We start from the raw sequence: 21,837 nt of genomic DNA on the forward strand, positions 1-21,837 counted from the left end.
ACGCTGGCATCCTTCGAAATTCTCGCTTCTCTGAATTTTGTGACGCCGTTCTCCAGCCAAACAGTGACCACATTTGCATCGTACGTTTAAAATACTATGACGCCGCTTTAAAAATCCATGGCTTCACCCAAAGAATTGTGGGAACTGTAGTTTGTTAAGAGTGCTTGGTTTCGTTAGGAGACCCTGTGAAGAGGAATTGATTGTTAAACCACTCTGTGAATTGTAGACCTGAGAGAGGAATAGGGGTCCCCTAACAACTTTCAGCACCCTTTACAAACTACAGTTCCCACAATTCTTTGGGGGAAGAGGATAACTGTTTAAACCAATTGTCACAGTGCTTTATATGTAGGGTGCTAATGCGTCCTTACGGATGCAGCTTTAAACACAGGACACAACCAACCAATGGCATTGGAGGTAACAATCGCCACATTTGTACCATTCGCCTTAAGCTCTATGATACCAGTTCAAACAGTCACGACATCCTCCAAAGGATTCTGGGAGCTGTAGTTTTTTTTAAAGCTTCTGAGAGCTGTTACAAAGTCCCCTTTCCCTATTCCCCATCTCTGAGCTACGCTTCCCAGAGTGGTTTAACAGTCAATCCCTTTTTGAAGGGAACTCAGGGGGTTGTGGAGTTTATTTTATATTTTTTGTTTATTTATCTATTAAATTTGTATACTGCCCTTCATCCAAAGATCTCATGGTGGTTCTCAGGCCACCTGGGGGGGCGGGCGGGGGGCGCGGTGCAGGCAATTTCTCCTCTGAAATTTGGGGGCTGGTGTTGGCAGAGCATGCAAAAAGTAAGAATATAAGCAAAGCCCTGCTGGATCCAGGCCTGTGACCCATCTAGTCCAGAATCCTGTTCTCACACTGCCCCCCCCCCCCAGATGGCGCAAAGGGAAACCTCCAAACAGGACCTAAACACAAGAGCAGCTCTGTGGAGGCAGAGCCCAGTCATCGTGGCTCATAGCCTTTTCTATCCGTATCCTCCATGAATTTGCCCAGTCCTCTTTTAAAGTCAACGCAAGTTGGTGGCCATCACCACCTCCTGTGGCAGAGAGTTCCACAGTTTAACGTGTGAAAAAATTCTTTTATCTGTCCTTTTCTGGGCACAGGGAGGTAGCTGTGTTGGTCTGACGTAGTAAAAAAATAAAAATCCTTCCAGCATAAGAAGCTGCAGTGTGTCAGATCAGACCACTGGTCAGTATTACCTGCACTGACTGGCAGCAGCTGTTTAGCATTTCAGGGAAGGGTCATTCCCAGATGGACTGTATAACTGTTCAGGAAAAAAACCCTAAAATTTTCAGCAGAGAATATTCTTCTGAACTATATACTTACCATATGGAAGTTAACAACTGGACAACAAAACTGGTTTTTATGCGCTCTAATGGTAGCCAAGGTAGATACTGATGAGCTGGAAGAGTAAAGACAATATATCGTTTGATAATATGATAACATATCGTTATCGTTTGATAATATGATAACAATATACCAATATATTGTTTGATAATATGATAACAATGGTTAAAAACCATTGTAAACAGTTAAAATCATTAGTGGGATTGGAATAACACTTGTAGTGTAAGGATGGACTTTGGACATAATGGAGATATAAAAATTTGGATTATTATAAAAGATGCAGAAGGAAAGGATTAACAAGAAGATCCACAAAGGGGAGGAGGAAAGTCCAGGAGATTCTTTGGAATCTTACTTTTATATATGATGTTGTTATGTGAATATCAATTTTAATCTGGAAAATCAAACACACACACACACACACACACACACACACACACGATAATATAACACCTGCAGCCGACAAACGGACTGCTTACAGGCATAGACTCTTCTTGGATAAATAGGGCAATATTTGGAACAAGTGTATACAAAATGCAGTAGCATATTAATATTTACATTAGGTAAAGGGTAAAGGATTCCTGGATGGTTAAGTCCAGTCAAAGGCGACTATGGGGTTGCAGCGCTCATCTCGCTTTCAGGCCGAGGGAGCCGGTGTTTGTCCACAGACAGCTTTCCGGGTCATGTGGCCAGCATGACTAAACCGCTACTGGTGCACGGAGGACCATGACGATTGCCAGAGTGCATGGAAATGCCGTTTACCTTCCCACCGGAGCGGTACCTATTTATCTACTTGCACTGGTGTGCTTTAGAAAACCACTTCCGCTAACACGGAGGTGGGGTTGTGGGCTTGGCCCGACAGAACTCTCGCGATGGGGGCTGAGATTCAGCCCTCTCGCGAGAAGGGACTCCCCGCCACGTCATAAGCAGGCTGGCCAATCGGGTCAGCCGGGGCGGGGCTTCAGTCCTTTTAAACTGGGACGGGGCGGGAACGCGTCCTCTTTCGCCCCGGTTTTGCGGTTAGGCATTGGAAATTTGCATAAGAGAAATGGGGGGGGCAGATTGCGTCATCCTCTGCCCGCAATTTGGAGATTTAACCCCGTTAAAGGGGTTCCGGGGGCGGTTGCTTTGTCCTGGGCCTACGGAGGTCAGGGCCTTAGGGCACCCCCCAACGGTGGCCACAGGAGGTGTCTCAGTAGATTTACATCACTGGGCTCCTGTCTGGTGGTTAATTTCTCCCAGACTGTAACACACGGGTTACAGTCAGATATAGTCGGTTAGGTTCCAATGCCTAAGCCAATACCGCTCAACATCCGAAACCAATAAAGTTGTGGCCTTTTCGCCCACTTAAATCTATTTCACTGTGTCCTGTGTTTTATTTCCTGGGGAGGGAGGGACATTGCTACACAACTGCTAGCTTGGCAGGAGCTGGGACCGAGCAACGGAAGCTCACCCCATCGCGGGGATTCGAACTGCCGACCTTCTGATCAGCAAGCCCAAGAGGCTCGGTGGTTTAGACCACAGCGCCACCCGCAACTCTAATATTCACATTAGAATTAGGATAATAATATCAAATTTATAAACGAATGTATGGGTTAGGGTATTTTTGTATATAGTCATATAATGTGTTTCCACCCCGCTCCCTAAAAATGTCATTCCCAGACCTACCTGGAGATGAAGGAGATTGAACCCATGACCTTTGCATACAAAACAGATGGTTTTAGCACCGTGTTACAGAAATGAGGAATTGTTCCGAGCTATGTCACAATTCCCCCCGCCCAAATACAGGTCTTTGCTTGTCCTTTGCAATGGCTAGAAGAGGAAGGAAACGCTTCCATTTAGGTTTCTCAAGGAGTTTGTCTGTTCAGTCTTAATCTGGGAACAAGTGTGTGCAAACATGCCCAGCAGTGGTGGTGCAATGAGAGGAGGTTGTGCTTTGCCTGGATAGGTGGAAGTACTCAGAGTTGGTCAAAAGGTCACTGGGTTGTGGAGAAGGAGTGACGGCTGGCATCAGAGGTCAGCATGGTGGTGCCCTGCCATGTGGTGGGCCAAGGACTGTTAAGTAGAGCAATTTAATTCACTGAAATTGTAAATGCCAGTATGCATTGCTATGTACATTTGATTGGTTGGGAACTGGATTCTAGAGAGTCGTTCTCAAGCAATGGGCTAATGTTGGCCAAATGGGAGGTTATCTGGGAAAGGAGAGACTCCATTTTTGCGTGAAGCAAGATGACTGTGCTTCAGGATCCACTGTGAACACTGCTATGTTGAATGGAGCATTGGGGTGCTTCTTCTCAGCTTGAGAGAAAGAAAGCAAAGCTGCAGGAGATGGGGAAATGGAAATCAATCATAGGGGCTACAAGGCATGGCATAACTGAGATACAGAAGGCTGAGCTCTGGGAAGAGGAAAATGCAGTTCGGAAATTAGGAGAAGAGACTCTAAGCCCAGGCTTGGACAAGCATGTGACTGTACATACTATGTTTTGATTCACCTGTAAGTTTCTGCAAGTAAAGTTTTTGAATGTTAAGTCTGGTCATTGGTTAAATTTCCAAAGAAGGGTGCCAGTCATATATACGATTTGAGCTTCTAAACTGTGTTTTTGCTACCCTTACTTCAACACGTACACACTTTCTTCTTAAGGGTGAAAGGATCATTAACTGCTCAAAAGCCAGGGGAGTTTGAAAATACAAGAGAAGCATTGCTGGGTTTTTAATAACTCCACTCTCTGGCCTCTTGTTCAGAGATTGGCAAGGAGAACTGAACATGAACAGAGAGCTAGGCACTACGAAGGGAAGGAGACATGCTAAAGAGCTGGGAGATGGCGAGCCAGCTATGTAGGGCAGCTAGGTAGGGCAAATGTCTTGGAATCGTGCAGGGAGAAGCATGTTTTATGGGAGGGAGAGACTCTAAGCCAGGGGTCAGGAAACTTTTTCAGCAGGGGGCCGGTCCACTGTCCCTCCCACCTTGTGGGAGGGTGGACTAGATTTTGAAAAAAATAATGAAGGAATTCCTATGCCCCACAAATAACCCAGAGATACTGTATATTTTAAATAAAAGCACACATTCTACTCATGTAAAAACACCAGGCAGGTCCCACAAATAACCCAGATATGCATTTTAAATAAAAGGACACATTCTACTCATGTAAAAACACACTGATTCCCGGACCATCCACGGGCTGGATTTTAGAGGGCGATTGGGCTGGATCTCGCCCCCGGGCCTTAGTTTGCCTACCCCAGCTCTAAGCCCATGTGACTGTAAAAACTATGTTTTAATTCATCTATAAGCTTCTGCAAGTAAATTTTTGAATGTTAAAGTCTGGATATTGGTTTAATTTCCAAAGAAGGGTGTCAGTCATATATATGATTTGAGCTTCTTACCCTTACTTGGCTCAGGCTCATTCATAAAAGAAGTGGACCACACACAAGAAACCAGTGGATTAGATCAATGGGGATAACATAACCGGATCACCCCCTAAGGGAAAATAATGCAAATTCATTTCCTGTGCTTCCCGCCAACACAGGTGCGATGATAACAGTCTAGTAGCCACCAGTCATAAATGCTGTTAAGCAAGAGGTTAACACACAACACCTAGGGTATTTGTATTCTGTCGGCACACACAAGGTGTCAATTGGCAATAAAGCACGCTCTGGGGAAAGCTGCACGAATACTTTTTTCCATGGCCTTTACTGATGCAGATGCAATGGTTACAAGCTGGTGAACACCCTCCGTCAGTGCTGATAAGGAAGCAATTAAACTGCACACAAAAACACGTGCGTACCCAAACATTTGCACGTAAAAACAGACACTCCCGTGCCCTAGGTCAATAGCAATCATTTGGCAGAGACCCTGTGTCATTGTCATAACAAGGCAGCTTTGTGTTGCCAACATCCTTCCCCTCCCAGTAAAACTAAATCAATTTTTTTTAAAAAAAGCAAAACTGATCCACTTACTGACATTGATGAACAGGTCTTCTACCTGTTGCAACATCTGGTCAAAGTCAGGAGGAAAACAATCCATTGACAGGTGGCCGATTTGGCATGTCTCGCTAGTTCCTTAAGCGATACAAAGGGGTTGGGTGTGACCAGTGTTTTGATTTGATCCCTTGTCGCTCATCCAAAATTATACACAAAGAGGATCCACAACACAAACACAGACAGACGCAATCCGACAAGTATTCCATTTCAGAACCACATCTTCCAGCAAAGTGGAGGGAACTTAAAGCACCCCAAAAAGCTAGGTGAGGGGTATGGATGGATGGAGCGAGCCATCATACCCACCCACCCCCGTCTTTCATTTTTCCAGTCAAAAATTCAGATCTCCACGTTTCTGTAGCAATTTTCAAGTTTGTTTTCTTTTAAGAAATCTTCCTGAAAATTCGCCAGCATTTAAGTGCAAATTTCTCCTAAAAACGCTTTTTTGTTTGTTTGCAGTTGTTACTAATGCACATATTTTTTGCGTGTACAAGAAATCTGTCCTAACTGATTGCATTTCCGTACATTATTAGGGTTCCCTGCCTTCCACTCCATCAATTCCAATGGGCACCACCACCACTAGGGCTAACTAATACAGTACCCTTCAGGTTCTTTCTTTTCAGGCTTCTTCACCTGCTTACTTCTTCATGCAGTGCAGCGTTAAACTACAGAACTCCCTCCCACAAGAGGCAGGGGTGGCCAACAACTTGGATGGCTCTAAAAAAAGAATTGGACAAATTCTTTTTGAAAAAACCCAATTCAATCTTTATTATTTATTAAATATATACAGTGGTCCCTCGAATTACGAATTACTCGACATCCATAGGTTTCGACTTATGAACGGGACAAATGGCCGCATGCTTACGATTTTTTCTACATCCAAACGAAAACCGTTGGCGTCTTTAAATGCGGTTTCCTCGACTTACGAATTTTTACATGCGGTTTCCTCGACTTACGAATTTTTCCGAATATTTTTTTCCTGTGGGAAACTGCGTTTCGACTTCCGAACTTTTCGACCTACGAATGTGCATTCGGAACGGATTAAGTTCATAAGCCGAGGGACCACTGTACATTTATACAACATTTATACAACACTCTCTATTTTTGTTTGTAACGAAAAAGAAAATGATGGCAACTGAAGCAAAGATACTTTGTATTCCTCACAATACACATGACATTACAATTTATGAAAAAAGAGAAGAAGAAAAATAAAGAAAAGAAAAGATAAAATAAAATTAAGAAAAGATAAAATAAAATAAAGAAGAAAAAGTAGCTGATGTTTTAAAAAAGACTTCCAAACATTCTCATTGTACGTTATCTGTTAAATACACCTTTATCACACAGTTACTTATTTCTTCTATTTTTTTTATCATATTTCTATGTAAATTGTCAATTACCTTTATATACTGCAAGGCTCACTCTAGGTCTGCCAGGAGATTACCCTTTATACATTGGTTCTTCAAATATTCTTTAAATATTCTCCATTCCTTGTGGACTTTTTGTTTTGTTTGGCCTCTAACTCTTCCCGTCACCTTCGCTAGCTGCAAGTATTCTACCATTAATGTTTGCCAGTCTGCAAATTCATGGAGGGCAAGGCGGCTAAAAGCTTCTAGCCATCATGGCCAAGCTCTGCCTCCATGGTCAGAGGCAGTCAAGTTTCTGAATACAGTCGTACCTCTACTTACATATCCATCTGGATATGGAATCTTCAGGTTACGGCCATGGCAGACCTGGAAGTGTATACTTCCGGGTTTTGCCCAGCGCGCATGCGCAGAAATGCTCTTCATGCCTTGCACATGTGCAGAAGCGCTCAACCGTGCTGCGCACCTGCACAAAAGCGCTCAATTGCACCGTGTGCGCGCGCAGAAGTGCACCCCTATTTACGTAATTTTCGGGCGGTGAATGGACCCCCAGAACGAATTAGGTTTGTATCCGGAGGGTCCACTGTACCAGTTTCTGGAAGCCACAGGAGGGGAGAGTTGTTCTTGAACTCATGTCCTGCCTTGGGGGCTTCCCAAAGGCATAGGATTGGCTGCTGAAATGCTGAATTAGATGGCCTATTGGCCCAAACCAGGGTCCCCAAACTAAGGCCTGGGTGCCGGATGCGACCCAATCACCTTCTAAATCCGGCCCGCAGACGGTCCGGGAATCAGCATGTTTTTACATGAGTAGAATGTGTCCTTTTATTTAAAATGCATCTCTGGGTTATTTGTGGGGCACAGGAATTCGTTCATTTTTTTTTTTTTTGAAATATAGTCCGGCCCCCACAAGGTCTGAGGGACAGTGGACCGGCCCACTGCTGTAAAAGTTTGCTGACCCCTGACCCAAACCAACAGGGCTTCCCTTTTTCTTTTCAATCTATTTCTGTTGAAACTTTTCAGCATGCGATATAACAAAAACAGATTAATCAAAATATTTTTTTAAAAAAAAAGATCCCAAGAAAGAGAGAGAAAATGACATACATACATAATCCTCTATTACAGGTAGAACTTAACTGCTGTGTGACATTAAAGGGGGTGGACCCTCCCAGCTCTCACCTAGGAGCTTTCCTTCTTTTCCCCAGCCTCCCACCCTGGGAGATCACCCCTTCCTTGCCTCTCACCTTGCCTTCCTTCCCATCCACCCATCACCTTCCCAGCAGGGCTTTTCTTAAATTCTTTTGCCCTTTAAGGAATGTTTCCCATGAGGGCACCTGCTTGTTCCATGTGAGAACAGGAGGTTGGAACAAATGACCATACCTGCCAAGTTGCTGTCAGAGAAATAAGGGACCGGGCCAGAAATAGCAGAAATAGTAGCGCTGCCGCCATTTTGGAACTGGGCGGAGCATGCTCAGAAGTGACTTTTGATGCTGCTTTGCCCAGTTCCAAAATGGCCACCACGCCAGAAGTCGCACTGCAGCCATTTTGGAACTGGGCAGAGCAGCATCAAAAGTCGCTTCTGAGCATGCTCCGCCCAGTTCCAAAATGACCGCCGCGCCAGAATAAACCAGGGAAAAACAAAAAATCTGTTTTTTCAGCTAGGAACAGCTGGAAAAACAGGGATTTCCCGGGGAAAACGGGAGACTTGGCAGCTATGCAAATGGCTCATTGGCCCAGGGCCGGATTTAGGTTTGATGAGGCCCTAAGCTACTGAAGGTAATGGGGCCCTTTATATGTCCAGCTGTCCTTTGTCAACAACAAATTGTCACTGTTTTTTGTGTTGAATATATGCTAGATGGTAATTTATGGACCTAATAGGTATCTAAAGCCATTTGCACATGTGGAATGTAGGCACCCTATATATAGAAAGGAGCAAACCAGTGATATTTTAGGGAGCAGGCTAGCAGGCGGGGCCCATGACTTACACCATAGGCGCCTACACAACACAAAACACTGTTGCTGTATGTAGGTTTGATTTTATTTTTATCTTATATCTTGAAATGTACATCCAGTTTTTTCCCTTTAATTTTTTTGAGGGCCCCCAAGAGCTATAGCTTGTTTGGCTTATATGTAAATCTGGTACTGATCACACTCCTTGGAGGTCTATAGCTTGTTTAGCTATAGCTTGTTTAGCTTATACATAAATCTGGCACTGCATTGGCCTGATCCAGAAGGCTTTTCTTACATTCTTAAGCCAGACTTAGACCAGGCATCCTTGCACTGGGAGGAGTTTTCTCTCTTAAGTAGGAGAGAAGGTTACCCTACAACTCCAGCTTTTTGCCCCCCCCCCATACCATTCGCCATTCATTGTAGAGCTCAATGATGGTAATCATATGGAGCAGGCACCCCCCAAACTCAGCCCTTCAGATGTTTTGGGACTACAACTCCCATCATCCCTAGCTAACAGGACCAGTGGTCAGGGATGATGGGAATTGTAGTCCCAAAACGGCTGGAGGGTCAAGATTGGGGATGCCTGATATGGAGACTTGAGACACTTGGACATTAGAGTGAGTAGCAGCTGTTTGGCGTGTGTGGTGGGGACAAGGAACGTGGGGAGAAAAGCTGTTCAGACAGGTTGCATTCAAAAGTGGATCTAATTAATTCACAATTTCTGAAAAATAAAAATAAACCAGAACTCGGCCATCCCTCAATTCTGTGAATTTTGCAATGCAGTTTTCCAGCCGAGTAAAGTTTTAAAAACTGCACCTGTTAGGGCAATTAGTGAAAATAACTATATTAAGAAATATAGCATATTGAATGCTCTATATTAGGGGAAATTACTTGGAAAAACTGTGCATCCTAGAGAACATTTTGAATACAAAAATGTGTACATTAGCAAAAATTTGCACTCAAATGCTGATGAGTTTTCAGGGTAATAATAATAATAATAATAATAATTGTACCATGCCTATCTGGCTGGGTTTCCCTAGTCACTCGGGGCGGCTCACAATAGAATATCTAAAATATGATACGACATCAAACATTAAAAACCTCCCTGAACAGGGCTGCCTTCAGATATTTTCTAAAAGTCAGGTAGTTGTTTATTTCCTTGACATCCGATGGGAGGGCATTCCACAGGATGGGCACCACTACCGAGAAGGCCCTCTGCCTTGTTCCCTTTAACCTCACTTCTCGCAGGAAGGGAACCACCAGAAGGCCCTTGGTGCTGGACCTCAGTGTCCGGGCTGAATGATGGGGTTGGAGACGCTCCTTCAGCTATACTTGGCTGAGGCTGTTGAGGGCTTTAATGGTCAACACCAACACTTTGAATTGTGCTTGGCTATGTACTGGGAGCCAATGTAGGTATTTCAGGACCGATGTTATGTGGTCTTGGCGGCCACCCCCAGTCACCAGTCTAGCTGCCGTATTCTGGATTAGTTGTAGTTTCCGGGTCACCTTCAAATGCCCCACGTAGAGCGCATTGCAGTAGTCCAAGCGGGAGATAACTAGAGCATGCACCACTCTGGCAAGACAGTCCGTGGGCAGGTAGGGTCTCAGCCTGCGTACCAGATGGAGCTGATAGACAGCTGCCCTGGACACAGAATTGACCTGTGCCTCCATGGACAGCTGTGAGTCCAAAATGACTCCCAGGCTGCGCACCTGATCCTTCAGAGGCACAGTTACCCCATTCAGGGCCAGGGAGTCCTCCACACCTGCCTGCCTCCTGTCCCCCCAAATAAACTTCATAAAATAAAATACATATTAATTGAATTAGTATTTTAGAGCAATATATCAATTTTCAATTAGCATCTCCACAGTGGCCCAATCTCTCTGCGTAAACATTGCTGCGATTTGTCATGCCTAATAAAGGTTATTGCTTGACTGTCCCCCCAAAACAGTACTTCTGTCTTGTCAGGATTCAGTCTCAAACTGTTAGCTGCCATCCATCCTCCAACCACCTCCAGACACTCACACAGGACCTTCACCGCCTTCACTGGTTCTGATTTAAAAATAGAGATAGAGTTGGGTGTCATCCGCATACTGAGGAACACCCAGCCCAAACCCCCTGATGCTCTTTTCCAATGGCTTCATATAGCTGATAAAAAGCATGGGGGAGAGGACAGAACCTTAAGGCCCCCACAAATTAGGTCTGAACACTCATCCCCCAACACCACTTCCTGGTCATGGCCCAGAAGGAAGAAATCACAAACTGATGTGGAAATATGAAAAACTGAATGTAAGGGTGGAAAAAAATGAAAAATGGAGAGAAAATGAAATGCACAGATCTTCCTGTCCCAAGTTGCAGGCAATTCTAGTCCTTCTCAGGGTATAGTCATGAGAAGAATAGACATGGCTAAGGTCCATTAATGTCAGTGGTTCTGCTCTAAGTTATTTGCATGTAACCCATTGGACTCATTCCACTATTGCTGGGGAAAAAACCTTCCCCTGGCATCAATATTTCACCATAAGCTAGGTCACTTCCAGGAAACTTCATGCCCTGCCCATATTCTCAAAAACAGGTTCCATATTAGCTTTATGAGGCTCTAAGTAAACCATACAAATGATTTCCTCATACTATGTGCAAACTTGGTGTTGGTAAATGATGGACTGTGACAGGTCACAAGTTTGTTGGGGAGGGGGAGGAAAGGCCCCCCAAGTGTGTTGCTGAAGGAAGAACTTCACCATATATCTTGAGCAAGAGATGACTGGTTTGAGGGATTAATGTGTAAAAAAACACACAAAGATTTCACAACTAGGGGTGGTAGCAAAATATTGGATAGAGTATAAAAGGTGTGTTCTTCATAGGACTGTTCACCACACACCTTGGCTCATCTTAGCTCTCTCATCAATCACCGTCTGAGGTAAGTTGAAGACAACAGGGAGGTTTCCTTGTCTGATTTTTGTGGGTTTCAGCCTTTGTGTTGGAGATAGGATGCTACTTGTTTTACAGGGTATCTGCTGATGCTACAGGGAAAACCTGCATGGTCTCCCCTGCAACAATTGCAGAACATAAAAACCAGGAGAGAGATCTCATCCAAGAGGTGGCCAATGTGGTGCTTTCTGGATGTTGTTGGACTCTCAATGCACATCACCTTGACCACTGGCCAGGCTGCCTGGGGTTGATGGGAGACGGGGTGCAGCAACATCTGGAGGACATTGGCCTTTAAATTTATGTAAGTGCATTTAATATGTGATCCCTGATTGGTTGGGGCATGTGTCTAGGACATGGATAGGGAGTCAGATGTTGCTGGTCTACAGCTCCCATCACGCCTAATTATTGACCATGCTACCTGGAGCTGAGGGAGTCTTAACAGCACCCGGAGGGCTATGACGTCGGCTCTCCCTGCTCTAAGACAGTATATCCCAACCTGGTGCTCTCCAGTTGTTTTGCATTGTATAGCTCATATCAGCCCCAACATTGTGGCCGATAGCCAGGGCTGATGGGAATTGTAGACCCAGACATCTAGAGGACACTCAGTTGGGCAAGGATGTCTAGGATAGGCATCCCCAAACTGTGGCCCTCCAGATGTTTTGGCCTACAACTCCCATGATCCCTAGCTAACAGGACCAGTGGTCAGAGATGATGGGAATTGTAGTCCAAAACATCTGGAGGGCCGAAGTTTGGGGATGCCTGGTCTAGGATCAGAGTGGGCTTAGAATATTAAGTGGCTTAGAAAAAGTGGCTTAAACAAGGGTGTAGAAATTTGAGATCTTAACATACAATGTGTCTTACTGTAAAAGGCTCTCGCCAGGTGACCAGCATATCTCATCAGATGACCTGTCCAGGTCCTAAGTCTGGATGAGCCACTTGAAGGCACTCACTCGTGTGTGTTTAAACCATATTTGTGTTTAAACCAAATATTTAAACTAGACTTGAACTGGAGAGCCCATCAAATGCAGGACTGCTTCTTTCTTTTGTCTAAAAATGAGAATCTATCTATCTATCTATCTATCTATCTATCTATCTATCTATCTATCTATCTATCTATCATCTATCTATCTATCATCTATCTATCATTTATCCAGGATTGCCTTTGATGAAGTCATTCTGTTAGGCAGGATTCCAGAAGGGTGGTGAGCCTGCGGCTCTCTAGATGTTGCTCTAAATTAGTTGCATGTAACCCACTGGACTTGTTCCACTATTGCCCCCAGCATCAATATTTCACCATAATCTAGGTCACTTCCAGGAAACCCCATGCCCTTCCCATATTCTCAAAAACAGGTTCCATAAAAAAATATTTTATGAGGCTCTAAGTAAATAATATAAAGGATTTCCTCATAGTATGTGCAAACTTGGTGTTGGTAAATGATAGACTGCAACTGGTCACAAGTTTGTTGGGGAGGGGGAGGAAAGGCCCCCCCCAAGTGTGTTGTTGAAGGAAGAACTTCACCATATATCTTGAGCAAGAGATGACTGGTTTGAGGGATTAGTGTGTAAAAGAACAAAGATTTCACAACTAGGGGTGGTAGCAAAATACTGGAAAGTGTATAAAAGGTGTGTTCTTCATAGGACTGTTCACCACACCTTGGCTCATCTTAGCTCTCTCGTTAAACTCGTTAATCACCGTCTGAGGTAAGTTGAAGACAACGGGGAGGTTTCCTTGTCTGATTTTGTAGGTTTTAGCCTTTGTGTTGGAGATAGGATGCTACTTGTTTTTCAGGGTATCTGCTGATGCTACAGGGAAAACCTGCATGGTCTCCCATTCTTCATCATCCCTGATCAGGGGTGAAACTCAGCTTTATTTCACCTGGGTCAGAGACCCAGTTTGGCGTACACACACACAGAGAGAGAGACTGACTGGAAGCCTCAGTGGCACCCCTCTGGAGGCTTCATCCAGTGCAAAAAAAACCAGGCTACCCCCCTGTAGCTACAGCTCTGCCCCTGACCATCGACCATGGTGGCTTGCGCTGATACAAGCTGAAGTCCCATGCCACAGGTCCATCTAGCTGAGTACTTTCTGCACCAGACTAGAGATTCCATCTCTCTGGGATTGTCTCTAATGAAGTTGTTCAGTTAGTGTAAGGATTTCCACTAGTGTAATGGAGCTCCTCTCCTCTACCTGTCATCCCCACCAAACCTGTTATGGATGTTCTACTAGCCCTACAGAGGAGATCTGCGGAGAGAACAGAAAGAGCACAGGGAGATTAAGTTCCATCATACAAGTGGATATCCTTGCACTCACTGAAAAACTTTGTTGGATCCGGAGCAATATATTTCAGACTAGACTTAGCAGCACCTATGATTTTACATTCTCTTGAATTTTGTTGCACCAGTGCATCATGAAAACTCCTTAATTTCTCAAGGCTGTCTCTCCACTCTGCGTCCAACTGTATTAGCCAGTTTTACTGTCCTTCCTTCCTTTGGTCCCCAGACTTTGTTTATCCAGTCTTCAATGGTTGGAGTCATTCTATTTTCCCAATCATGGCAGATAGTTATTAAATATTAAATCGATATTAAAGGAGGCATTTAATGGATTTTTTTTTTCATTTGTTGAATTTGACACCATTCTCTATAATCTATTAAGGCCAGATCTTTAACCCACCCAAATAAAATAAGTAATGGGTCCATCAGAAACACACATCCTGTGATATACTGTGATAGGATGCTAGACTAGATGGGCATTTGGCTTGATCTAGGAAGGCTCCTCTGATGTTCTTATTGCCTTCCTGCCCTGACTGTGGACTTCCTGGAGGAATCTGATTTGCCACTGTGACAACAGGATACAGGACTGGGTTGACCCTTCGCCTGACCCACCAGGGCTCTTCTTATGTCTGTCTAGGTTGCCAACAGAAAACCTTCGAAATGTCCAAGACTAAGACTCAGATGCAAATCCTGGCTGATCAGCTGATTGCCGTCTTCCACGAGTATGCTGGGAAATCTGACACCATTGACAAGAAGGAGTTCAAGAAGATGATCAACGAGCAGTTTCCTGACTGCGTTGAGGTGAGGTGGAGATAAGATGGGCAGGGGCAATCGTTGGGCACTTGAAGCCAGAGGTGGCACATTGGCATCAATGTGCAGCATGCCTCTGGGCATGTTAAGATAGTGAAAGGCATCTCAGCAAGGCAGCACTCGGAAGTGAGCTAGGCTACCCTGTTAGCAAAGTATATTTAGGGATGGGTGGATATGTCCATTTCAGTGGGTATCATTTTCTCATTTCTCTCTCATTTTCTCTTAAATTCAGTTCTCCACATTTTGCACATTTATGTATTTTTTTAAAAAAAAAATAAAAATCCTCTTTTGGCAAAGCAATTCCCCTTATAATGAATTTTTTTGTATGCTATTTTCACTAATCTATTTTAAACATGCTTCTTCATAGTAAAATAAAAATAAAAATGCATGCATTTCTTAACTATTGGCTGGATAAGTACAATCCAGAATCTGAAGAAATGTGAATTTGGCAGGGAGAGCCAGTGTGGTGTAGTGGTTAAGAGTGGTAGACTCGTAATCCGGTGAACCGGGTTCGCGTCTCCGCTCCTCCACATGCAGCTGCTGGGTGACCTTGGGCTAGTCACACTTCTCTGAAGTCTCTCAGCCCCACTCACCTCACAGAGTGTTTGTTGTGGGGGAGGAAGGGAAAGGAGAATGTTAGCCGCTTTGAGACTCCTTCGGGTAGTGATAAAGCGGGATATCAAATCCATACTCTTCCAAATGTGAACTGGATTGGATTTCTGCCTTGTAGATAGATATAGATACACATCTCAGGAGAATTGGGGACTCAGGCTTCTTAGTCATCCTCAGATAAAGTCTCCAAGAAGAACCCTGCTCCATCAGCCTAAAGCCCAATTAATTTAGCAGCTGGCTCTCACAGGGCCCAGCCAGATGTCTCTGGGAAGCGTACAAGCAGGAGCTGAGCATTAATAGAGGAATATACCTACCCCCTTTAAATGAGTATTAAACACCCTGTTTAAATGAGTATTAAAAGAGAAAGTTTTCTTTTCCTTTTAAAAATTTCTGCCTTTTGAACTCCTTTGTGTTGCTGCTCATTTGGCTCTGAGTCCAGCTTCTGTTGATGTTACTTTGCATTAATACCATTCTGTTAAACCAGTTGTGGGGAAACTATCAGTCCTCCGGTTGAGGCTGAACTACAACTCCCATCAGCCCCGGCAAGTATGTCCAAGGACCAGGGGTGAGGATGGGCAGTGTAGTCTTGATGATGTCGAGAGGTTCTCCCCATCTATGGCAAACCTTTGTTTCGCGATGGTCTGATGTCTTAGATGCAAATCAACAAATGCCAACCTGAAACCTTTTGTTCCTCCATTCCTTCTCCTCCCTACAGTACCCACAAAACCAGCAAGGGAAAGACAAGCTCTTCAAAGACCTGGATCTAAACAAAGATAACCAGCTGAGTTTTGAAGAATGGACCCGTCTGCTTGGGTCATTCCTGTCTTGCGCCCACATTAAGTTCCACCAGCAAGAGGGACACCACCACCACCACCACTGAAGAAAGACCCAGCAGCTCCTCCAGGGGACGGTGGTCAGGGGCATGTTGGAGACCAACCTTCCAAACAAACAAAGCCCTCCAGCCCACACCCCCTACCTTGAAATGTAATGTTTTGGCAATAAAATAAGAAACAGTCATTTAACCTGGAAAGTCTAGGATGTCTTACTTTTTGGGGTGAAAAGGCAGTTTGAAACAGGTTTTGAGTGCAGCAGGGGAAAGGTTGTGTTAGTCTTCTGGTGCTGGCTTCCATGCTGTATTCATCTCTGCAACTTCTCCTTTTTTAAAACAACCCCTCAGTGTGACTCCGTTCCTGCTTGACTCACACCTCTGCCCAAGTATACTGCCCTTGTAGAACTCTCTGCTGAGTCTCTCCAACATTCTGAGATGATAATAGGGACATCAGCATTTGAGGAATGTTGGAGGGTATGCAATGTTTTTACGGGATCAGAGGCCTTTCAGGAAATACCTAAAATCAAATATTAAGCCAAGTGATGCCCAGAAACTGGACGAGGCCAAAGGGAACAGGGCAGTGAAAAGCTAGTTTTGCAAGACTTTGCTTCAGCCGCATTCCCTCTAGTTCCCTTTCCTTGTAGTTGCCCACTTAGACATGTAGAAGCAAGTTGAATGAATGAATGAATGAATGAATAATTTATTACGGTCGGAGACCAGATTTTAAAACACGTTTGGGGGAACAATCCCAAAGGACAAAACATACATATAAAACTTTATACAATTATAAAATTAATGTTTATAAATACAGTGAGCATATGGTACTTAAAACTTTAAGATAAGCTGCCGCAGAGAACTGGCCTTGGGTCGTTTGGAGAACCAGATTTAAGGACTTTCAAATGAACGAGTTTGGCTCAGGGGAAGGTCTATATCTGCAGATCTGAACACGGAATCTGGCGACCGTCTGGGTTGTCTTCTGATCTTTGCCTAACAGGAGCAGGATGTATATTTGCTTTTCCGTGAGCTCAGCTAGCCTCACCAGCAGTGGAATCAAGGATCTCTTCATAGAAGGGACATCTAAAAAATAGATGATCTGGGCTCCCCCCCCCCATGAACAGGCGCAGAGTCTTTGGGCGTATGGGACTTTTTTTTTGTAAAGCAAGTTGATTCTTTGTAAAACAGCCAGCAGACAAGATTAAACCCGCCCACCCACCTGATGCTTGGAGAAAATAGAATCTCTCACTGAATGAAAAGAGGAAGACAAAAAGAAAGGGAAGCATACAAACACATACAGGGACGTAAGTGTGTGAGTCTCCCGCTCAGGCAGAAATTTAAAATCCTCTCAGTATACTTAAATATAGGGGGGGGGAGCACTACTACAGGGTCACCGGTTGGAGGAGGAGAGGAAGAGCATGAACGCAAAGGAGAGGAAAAAGGAAGATGGAGGGAAGAAAGGAGGAAAGTGAAAGATGAAGGAGAAGGGTGGAAAGCGGAGAAGGATGTAGGGAGAAAAGGAGTACCGGTAGTTTAAATATAAAAACGAAGGATGGTGTAAGGGGACAATCATGGTAATGGATGGAAGGAGAAGCGGGTGTGTGGAATAAAGGAAAAGAGCTGAGGAAAGAGAAAAGAAGGGAAGGGGAGGGAAAGAGAAAGAAAGGAGGATGGGACAGGGAAGGGAAGCAGAGGATGGATAAAAGGGATGAAGGATGAAGAGGAAGGCAGGAGGATGCTGTGTTCTACATTGATCCATCGATTGCTGCTTGTAGCCAGAGGTAGTCCTACTCAGAGTAAACCCATTGCAATACACATGGTTCACGTCCGTCTATGTGTTTTAGCAGGGTATAAGTTGGGTATACCTCTGGGTATAAGTTGGCTGCAAATGGAAATCATTCCAACCATTGCAGCAAAGAATGTACCCAGCACCCATATTGCGCAAACTTCGGGCCCCACCTATATCCACAAAACAGTTTAACTGCAATGTGATTAATGAGTTCTAAGAGAGCAATGAGTTCTAAGAGAGCAATGAAAAGCGATGCTGCACTGCGGGTGTAAACCTGTTGTTCCTAAATGATGAACGGTGATTGGCCACAAGCAGCAGGGAGGGAGCCCCAGCCCCCAGAGGTGCCTTGCTGAAGGAAGATCTCCATCAGATACCTTGAGCACCAGGTGCTCAACATGGGAGTGTCATTTGAGAAGGAGCAAAGATTTCATAAGTGGGGGTGGGATCAGGAATCTGGATAGGGTATAAGAAGTGGGAGCAATTTAGGGCTCTTCATCCAACTTTGGCGCATTCGAACTCTCTTGTTTATCACCAACCAAGGTAAGCTGAAAATTATGGGAAGCTTTCTTGGGTTCTTGTTGGGTTATTCATTGGACATAGGGTGCTAAACCTTTTTGATATTATTAGCTAGGGCAGGGCTGAAAAACCTGTAGGCAAGGCTCCAGATGCTCGGGAATCCAATTCCCATCAGCCCCAGCCAGCATGGTCAATGGACAAAGATGACCAAGACCGGCAACATCTGGTGGACTGTAGGTTCCTGTAGCTCTAACACAATTCAAGGTGCTCACATTGGTATTTAAAGCCCTAAATGTCTAATTCCCTGCAGACCCTCTCAAGTGTTATGGCCGGGCCTCTTTGTAGGTCCATCACTCTCTGGAGTTCAGTTGGTGATGGTGGCCTGGAGAAGACCTTCTCTGTGGCAGCCCCTTAGTTGTGAATCTCCTTCCACACAGAGGTGCATCATAGAATCATAGAATATTAGAGTTGGAAGGGACCCCAAGGGTCATCTTGTCTAATTCCCTGCAATGATGATGATGATGATGATGATGATGATGATAATAATAATAATAATAATAATAATAATAATAATAATAATATATTTATACCACGCCCATCTGGCTGGGTTTCCCCAGCCACTCTGGGTGGTTTCCAACAGAAAAATAAAATAAAATAATTCATTAAAATACACTAATTTCTTAAACATTAAAAGCCTCCCTAAACAGGGCTGCCTTCAGATGTCTTCTAAAAATCTGGTAGCTGTTTTTCTCTTTGACATCTGATGGGAGGGCGTTCCACTACCGAGAAAGCCCTCTACCTGTTTCCCTGTAACTTGGCTTCTCTCAATGAGGGAACCGCCAGAAGGCCCTCGGTACTGGACCTCAGTGTCCAGGCAGAGTGATGGAGGTGGAGACGCTCCTTCAGGTATACTGGACTGAGGCCATTTAGGGCTTTAAAGGTCAGCACCAACATTTTGAATTGTGCCCGGAAATGTACTGGGAGCCAATGTAGGTCTTTCAAGACCGGTGTTATGTGGTCTCGGCGGCCACTCCCAGTCACCAGTCTAGCTGCCGCATTCTGGATTAGTTGTAGTTTCCAGGTCACCTTCAAAGGTAGCCCCACATAGAGTGCATTGCAGTAGTCCAAGCAGGAGATAACTAGAGCATGCACCACTCTGGCGAGACAGTCTGCAGGCAGGTAGGTTCTCAGCCTGCGTACCAGATGGAGCTGATAGACATCTGCACTGGACACAGAATTGACCTGCGCCTCCATGGACAGTTGTGAGTCCAAAATGACTCCCAGGCTGCGCACCTGGTCCTTCAGGGGCACAATTACCCCATTCAGGACCAGGGAGTCCTCCACACCTGCCCACCTCCTGTCCCCCAGAAACAGTACTTCTGTCTTGTCTTGTCAGGATTAAACCTCAACCTGTTAGCCTTGCAATGCAGGAATCACAGTTAAAGCTGGCATTGTAGATGACCATCCAACCTCTGCTTAGAAACCTGAAAGGAATGAGATTCTACAACTTCCTGAGGGAGTCCATTCCACTGTCAAACAGCCCTTGCTGTCAGAAAGTTATTCCTGGTTAGTCGGAATCTCCTTTCTTTAACTTGAATCCATTGGTACATCCAGCACCCTCATTATACAGCTTCCAGTATAGATGCACCCCTTTTTGCTGGCTTTTAATATGGTGTGTTAAGGTTGAAACCTGCCTTGGGACCTTAGGGGAAAGGGTGGAGAATAATGACAAGCTCAGAACTTTGTGAGCATCTGCATAGATGAAAACCCAGAAAAACTAACCCCCTCTATTTTCTGGTCCCCCACGCCTCCCCATGCCTAAAAGCAGAGAGCACATTAGAGAGCTGGCTGCTGGGGTTCCTTTGCACGAAGAGATCTAAGAGAATCCCTGTTCTGTCTACCACGACCTGGTGCTCTCCAAATGTTTTGCATTACAACTCCCATGAACCCCAACATTATGGCAATGGGTTCCTCACCCTTGACTGCCCTAGTGGAGATGGTAGCAGTGGGAGGCTTCATGGCTGGAGGGCAGTGAGCAATGGTCTTAGCAATGGTCTTAGCTCAGGATTTTATAGAAGGTTCTATTTCCTCCCTGACATTTTGTTTTGATACTCACAAGAACCCAGTGAGGTAGGATCAAAGATGGGAGGCGAACCTGTGGCACTCCAGATGTTGCTGGACTCCAACTCTCATCATCCTTGACCATCGACCATGGTGGCTGGAGTTGATGGGGGCCAAGGACTTCTGGGGGGGGGGGCAAGGATTCCCTATCCCTGTCACTGCCCATCTGGCTGAGTACTGTCAGACCAAGAGAGTCCATCAACTCCTGGAGGCCTTCAAACAAATGACTGTCTCAAACTTTCTTTTAAAAATAATAACAACTGATTTATCTCTCTAATTGGAGCTGAGGCTCCAATACTTTGGCCACCTCATGAGAAGAGAAGAATCCTTGGAAAAGACCCTGATGTTGGGAAAGATGGAGGGCACAAGGAGAAGGGGACGACAGAGGACGAGATGGTTGGACAGTGTTCTCGAAGCCACCAACATGAGTTTGACCAAGCTGCGGGAGGCAGTGGAAGACAGGAGTGCCTGGCTTGCTCTGGTCTATGGGGTCACGAAGAGTCGGACACGACTAAATGACTAAACAACAACATCTCTCTAATTGGGGTTGTCTCCGGCAAAGTCGTTCTGTTTCCACAAGACTTTCCACTAGTGTAATGGAGCTTCCCTCTCCCCTCCCTGTCACCCCCACAAAATCTGTTCTGAGTGTTTCTGCAACCCTCTGGAGCAGATTTGGGAGAGAACATCAGGAGATGAGAGAGAGGTGAAGTGCCATTGTTCAAGTGGAAATCCTTGTGCTAGAGGAACAACATGGCTGTGTCCAGTCCAAGATTTTTAAGAGTATACCTGGCAGCATCTATGGATTTACATTCATCAACAACAATTTCCTTGCACTCTGTTACACTGATGCATTATGAAAGTTCTCAATTTCTCAAGAAAACAGTTCCAAGGCTGCCCACTTCCTCTGCCCCTGGCTGTGTCTGTCAATTTCCCCTTGTTTACTAGGTCTCCAAATTTTGCATATCCAGCCTTCAACACCTGGGATATTTATATTTTCTAGTTTTGACAAATAGTTAGGCAGAAAGCATGTATCACCTCCCCCCCCCAAATTTAATATATTTAATATATATAAATATATATATTTACTAGTTGACCCGGCCACGCGTTGCTGTAGTTCTTTCCTGTGATCCCCCCCAACCCTGTCCCGATCCATGACGTATCCTGCCCCTCCTCCCTCCACCCCGGCTCATCCCTGTGTTTCGGTAGGATACCCTTCCCTCTGTTGTCCCTGGAGAGTGTTGGCCCCTCCCCCTGTATCTCCATACCTTGGCCCCCACCCTCGAAAAGGAACTGTTAGGTTCTGGGTTCTATTTCCCAGCATGCACTTTTGTCTGAA

At 44.9% G+C, this 21,837-nt stretch overlaps 2 protein-coding genes across 4 annotated transcripts in view; both read left to right on the top strand.

Moving 5' to 3' along the window:
- Positions 1–14,490: 14,490 nt before the first annotated feature.
- Positions 14,491–16,132, top strand: LOC118076257 (protein S100-A12). The gene is made up of 2 exons (XM_060269853.1): positions 14,491–14,631; positions 15,968–16,132. The coding sequence occupies exons 1-2, from the start codon at positions 14,491–14,493 to the stop codon at positions 16,130–16,132; spliced, it is 306 nt and encodes a 101-aa protein (XP_060125836.1).
- A 1,611-nt stretch (positions 16,133–17,743) lies between these two features.
- Positions 17,744–21,837, top strand: part of LOC118076606 (protein S100-A12-like) — a 39,545-nt gene continuing 35,451 nt past the window's right edge. The window contains exon 1 of one of the 3 annotated variants that reach the window (XR_009556953.1): positions 17,744–18,404. Coding sequence is in view for 1 of the 3 variants with exons in the window: in XM_060269976.1 (XP_060125959.1) it covers positions 19,838–19,946 (109 nt within the window). In the remaining 2 variants the exon portion in view is untranslated. The other 2 variants (XR_009556952.1, XM_060269976.1) reach the window with 2 other exon arrangements.

Source organism: Zootoca vivipara, chromosome 17 (genome assembly GCF_963506605.1).
Source record: "Zootoca vivipara chromosome 17, rZooViv1.1, whole genome shotgun sequence".
Taxonomy (NCBI): Eukaryota; Metazoa; Chordata; class Lepidosauria; order Squamata; family Lacertidae; genus Zootoca; species Zootoca vivipara.

What these genes read in the sequence shown, in the direction of transcription:
- LOC118076257 (XM_060269853.1), top strand. Translation starts at nt 14,491, where the DNA reads ATGTCCAAGACTAAGACTCAGATGCAAATCCTGGCTGATCAGCTGATT. An exon ending in AGTTTCCTGACTGCGTTGAG is followed by an intron (nt 14,632 to 15,967) that starts GTGAGGTGGAGA and finishes TCCTCCCTACAG; the next exon opens with TACCCACAAAACCAGCAAGG.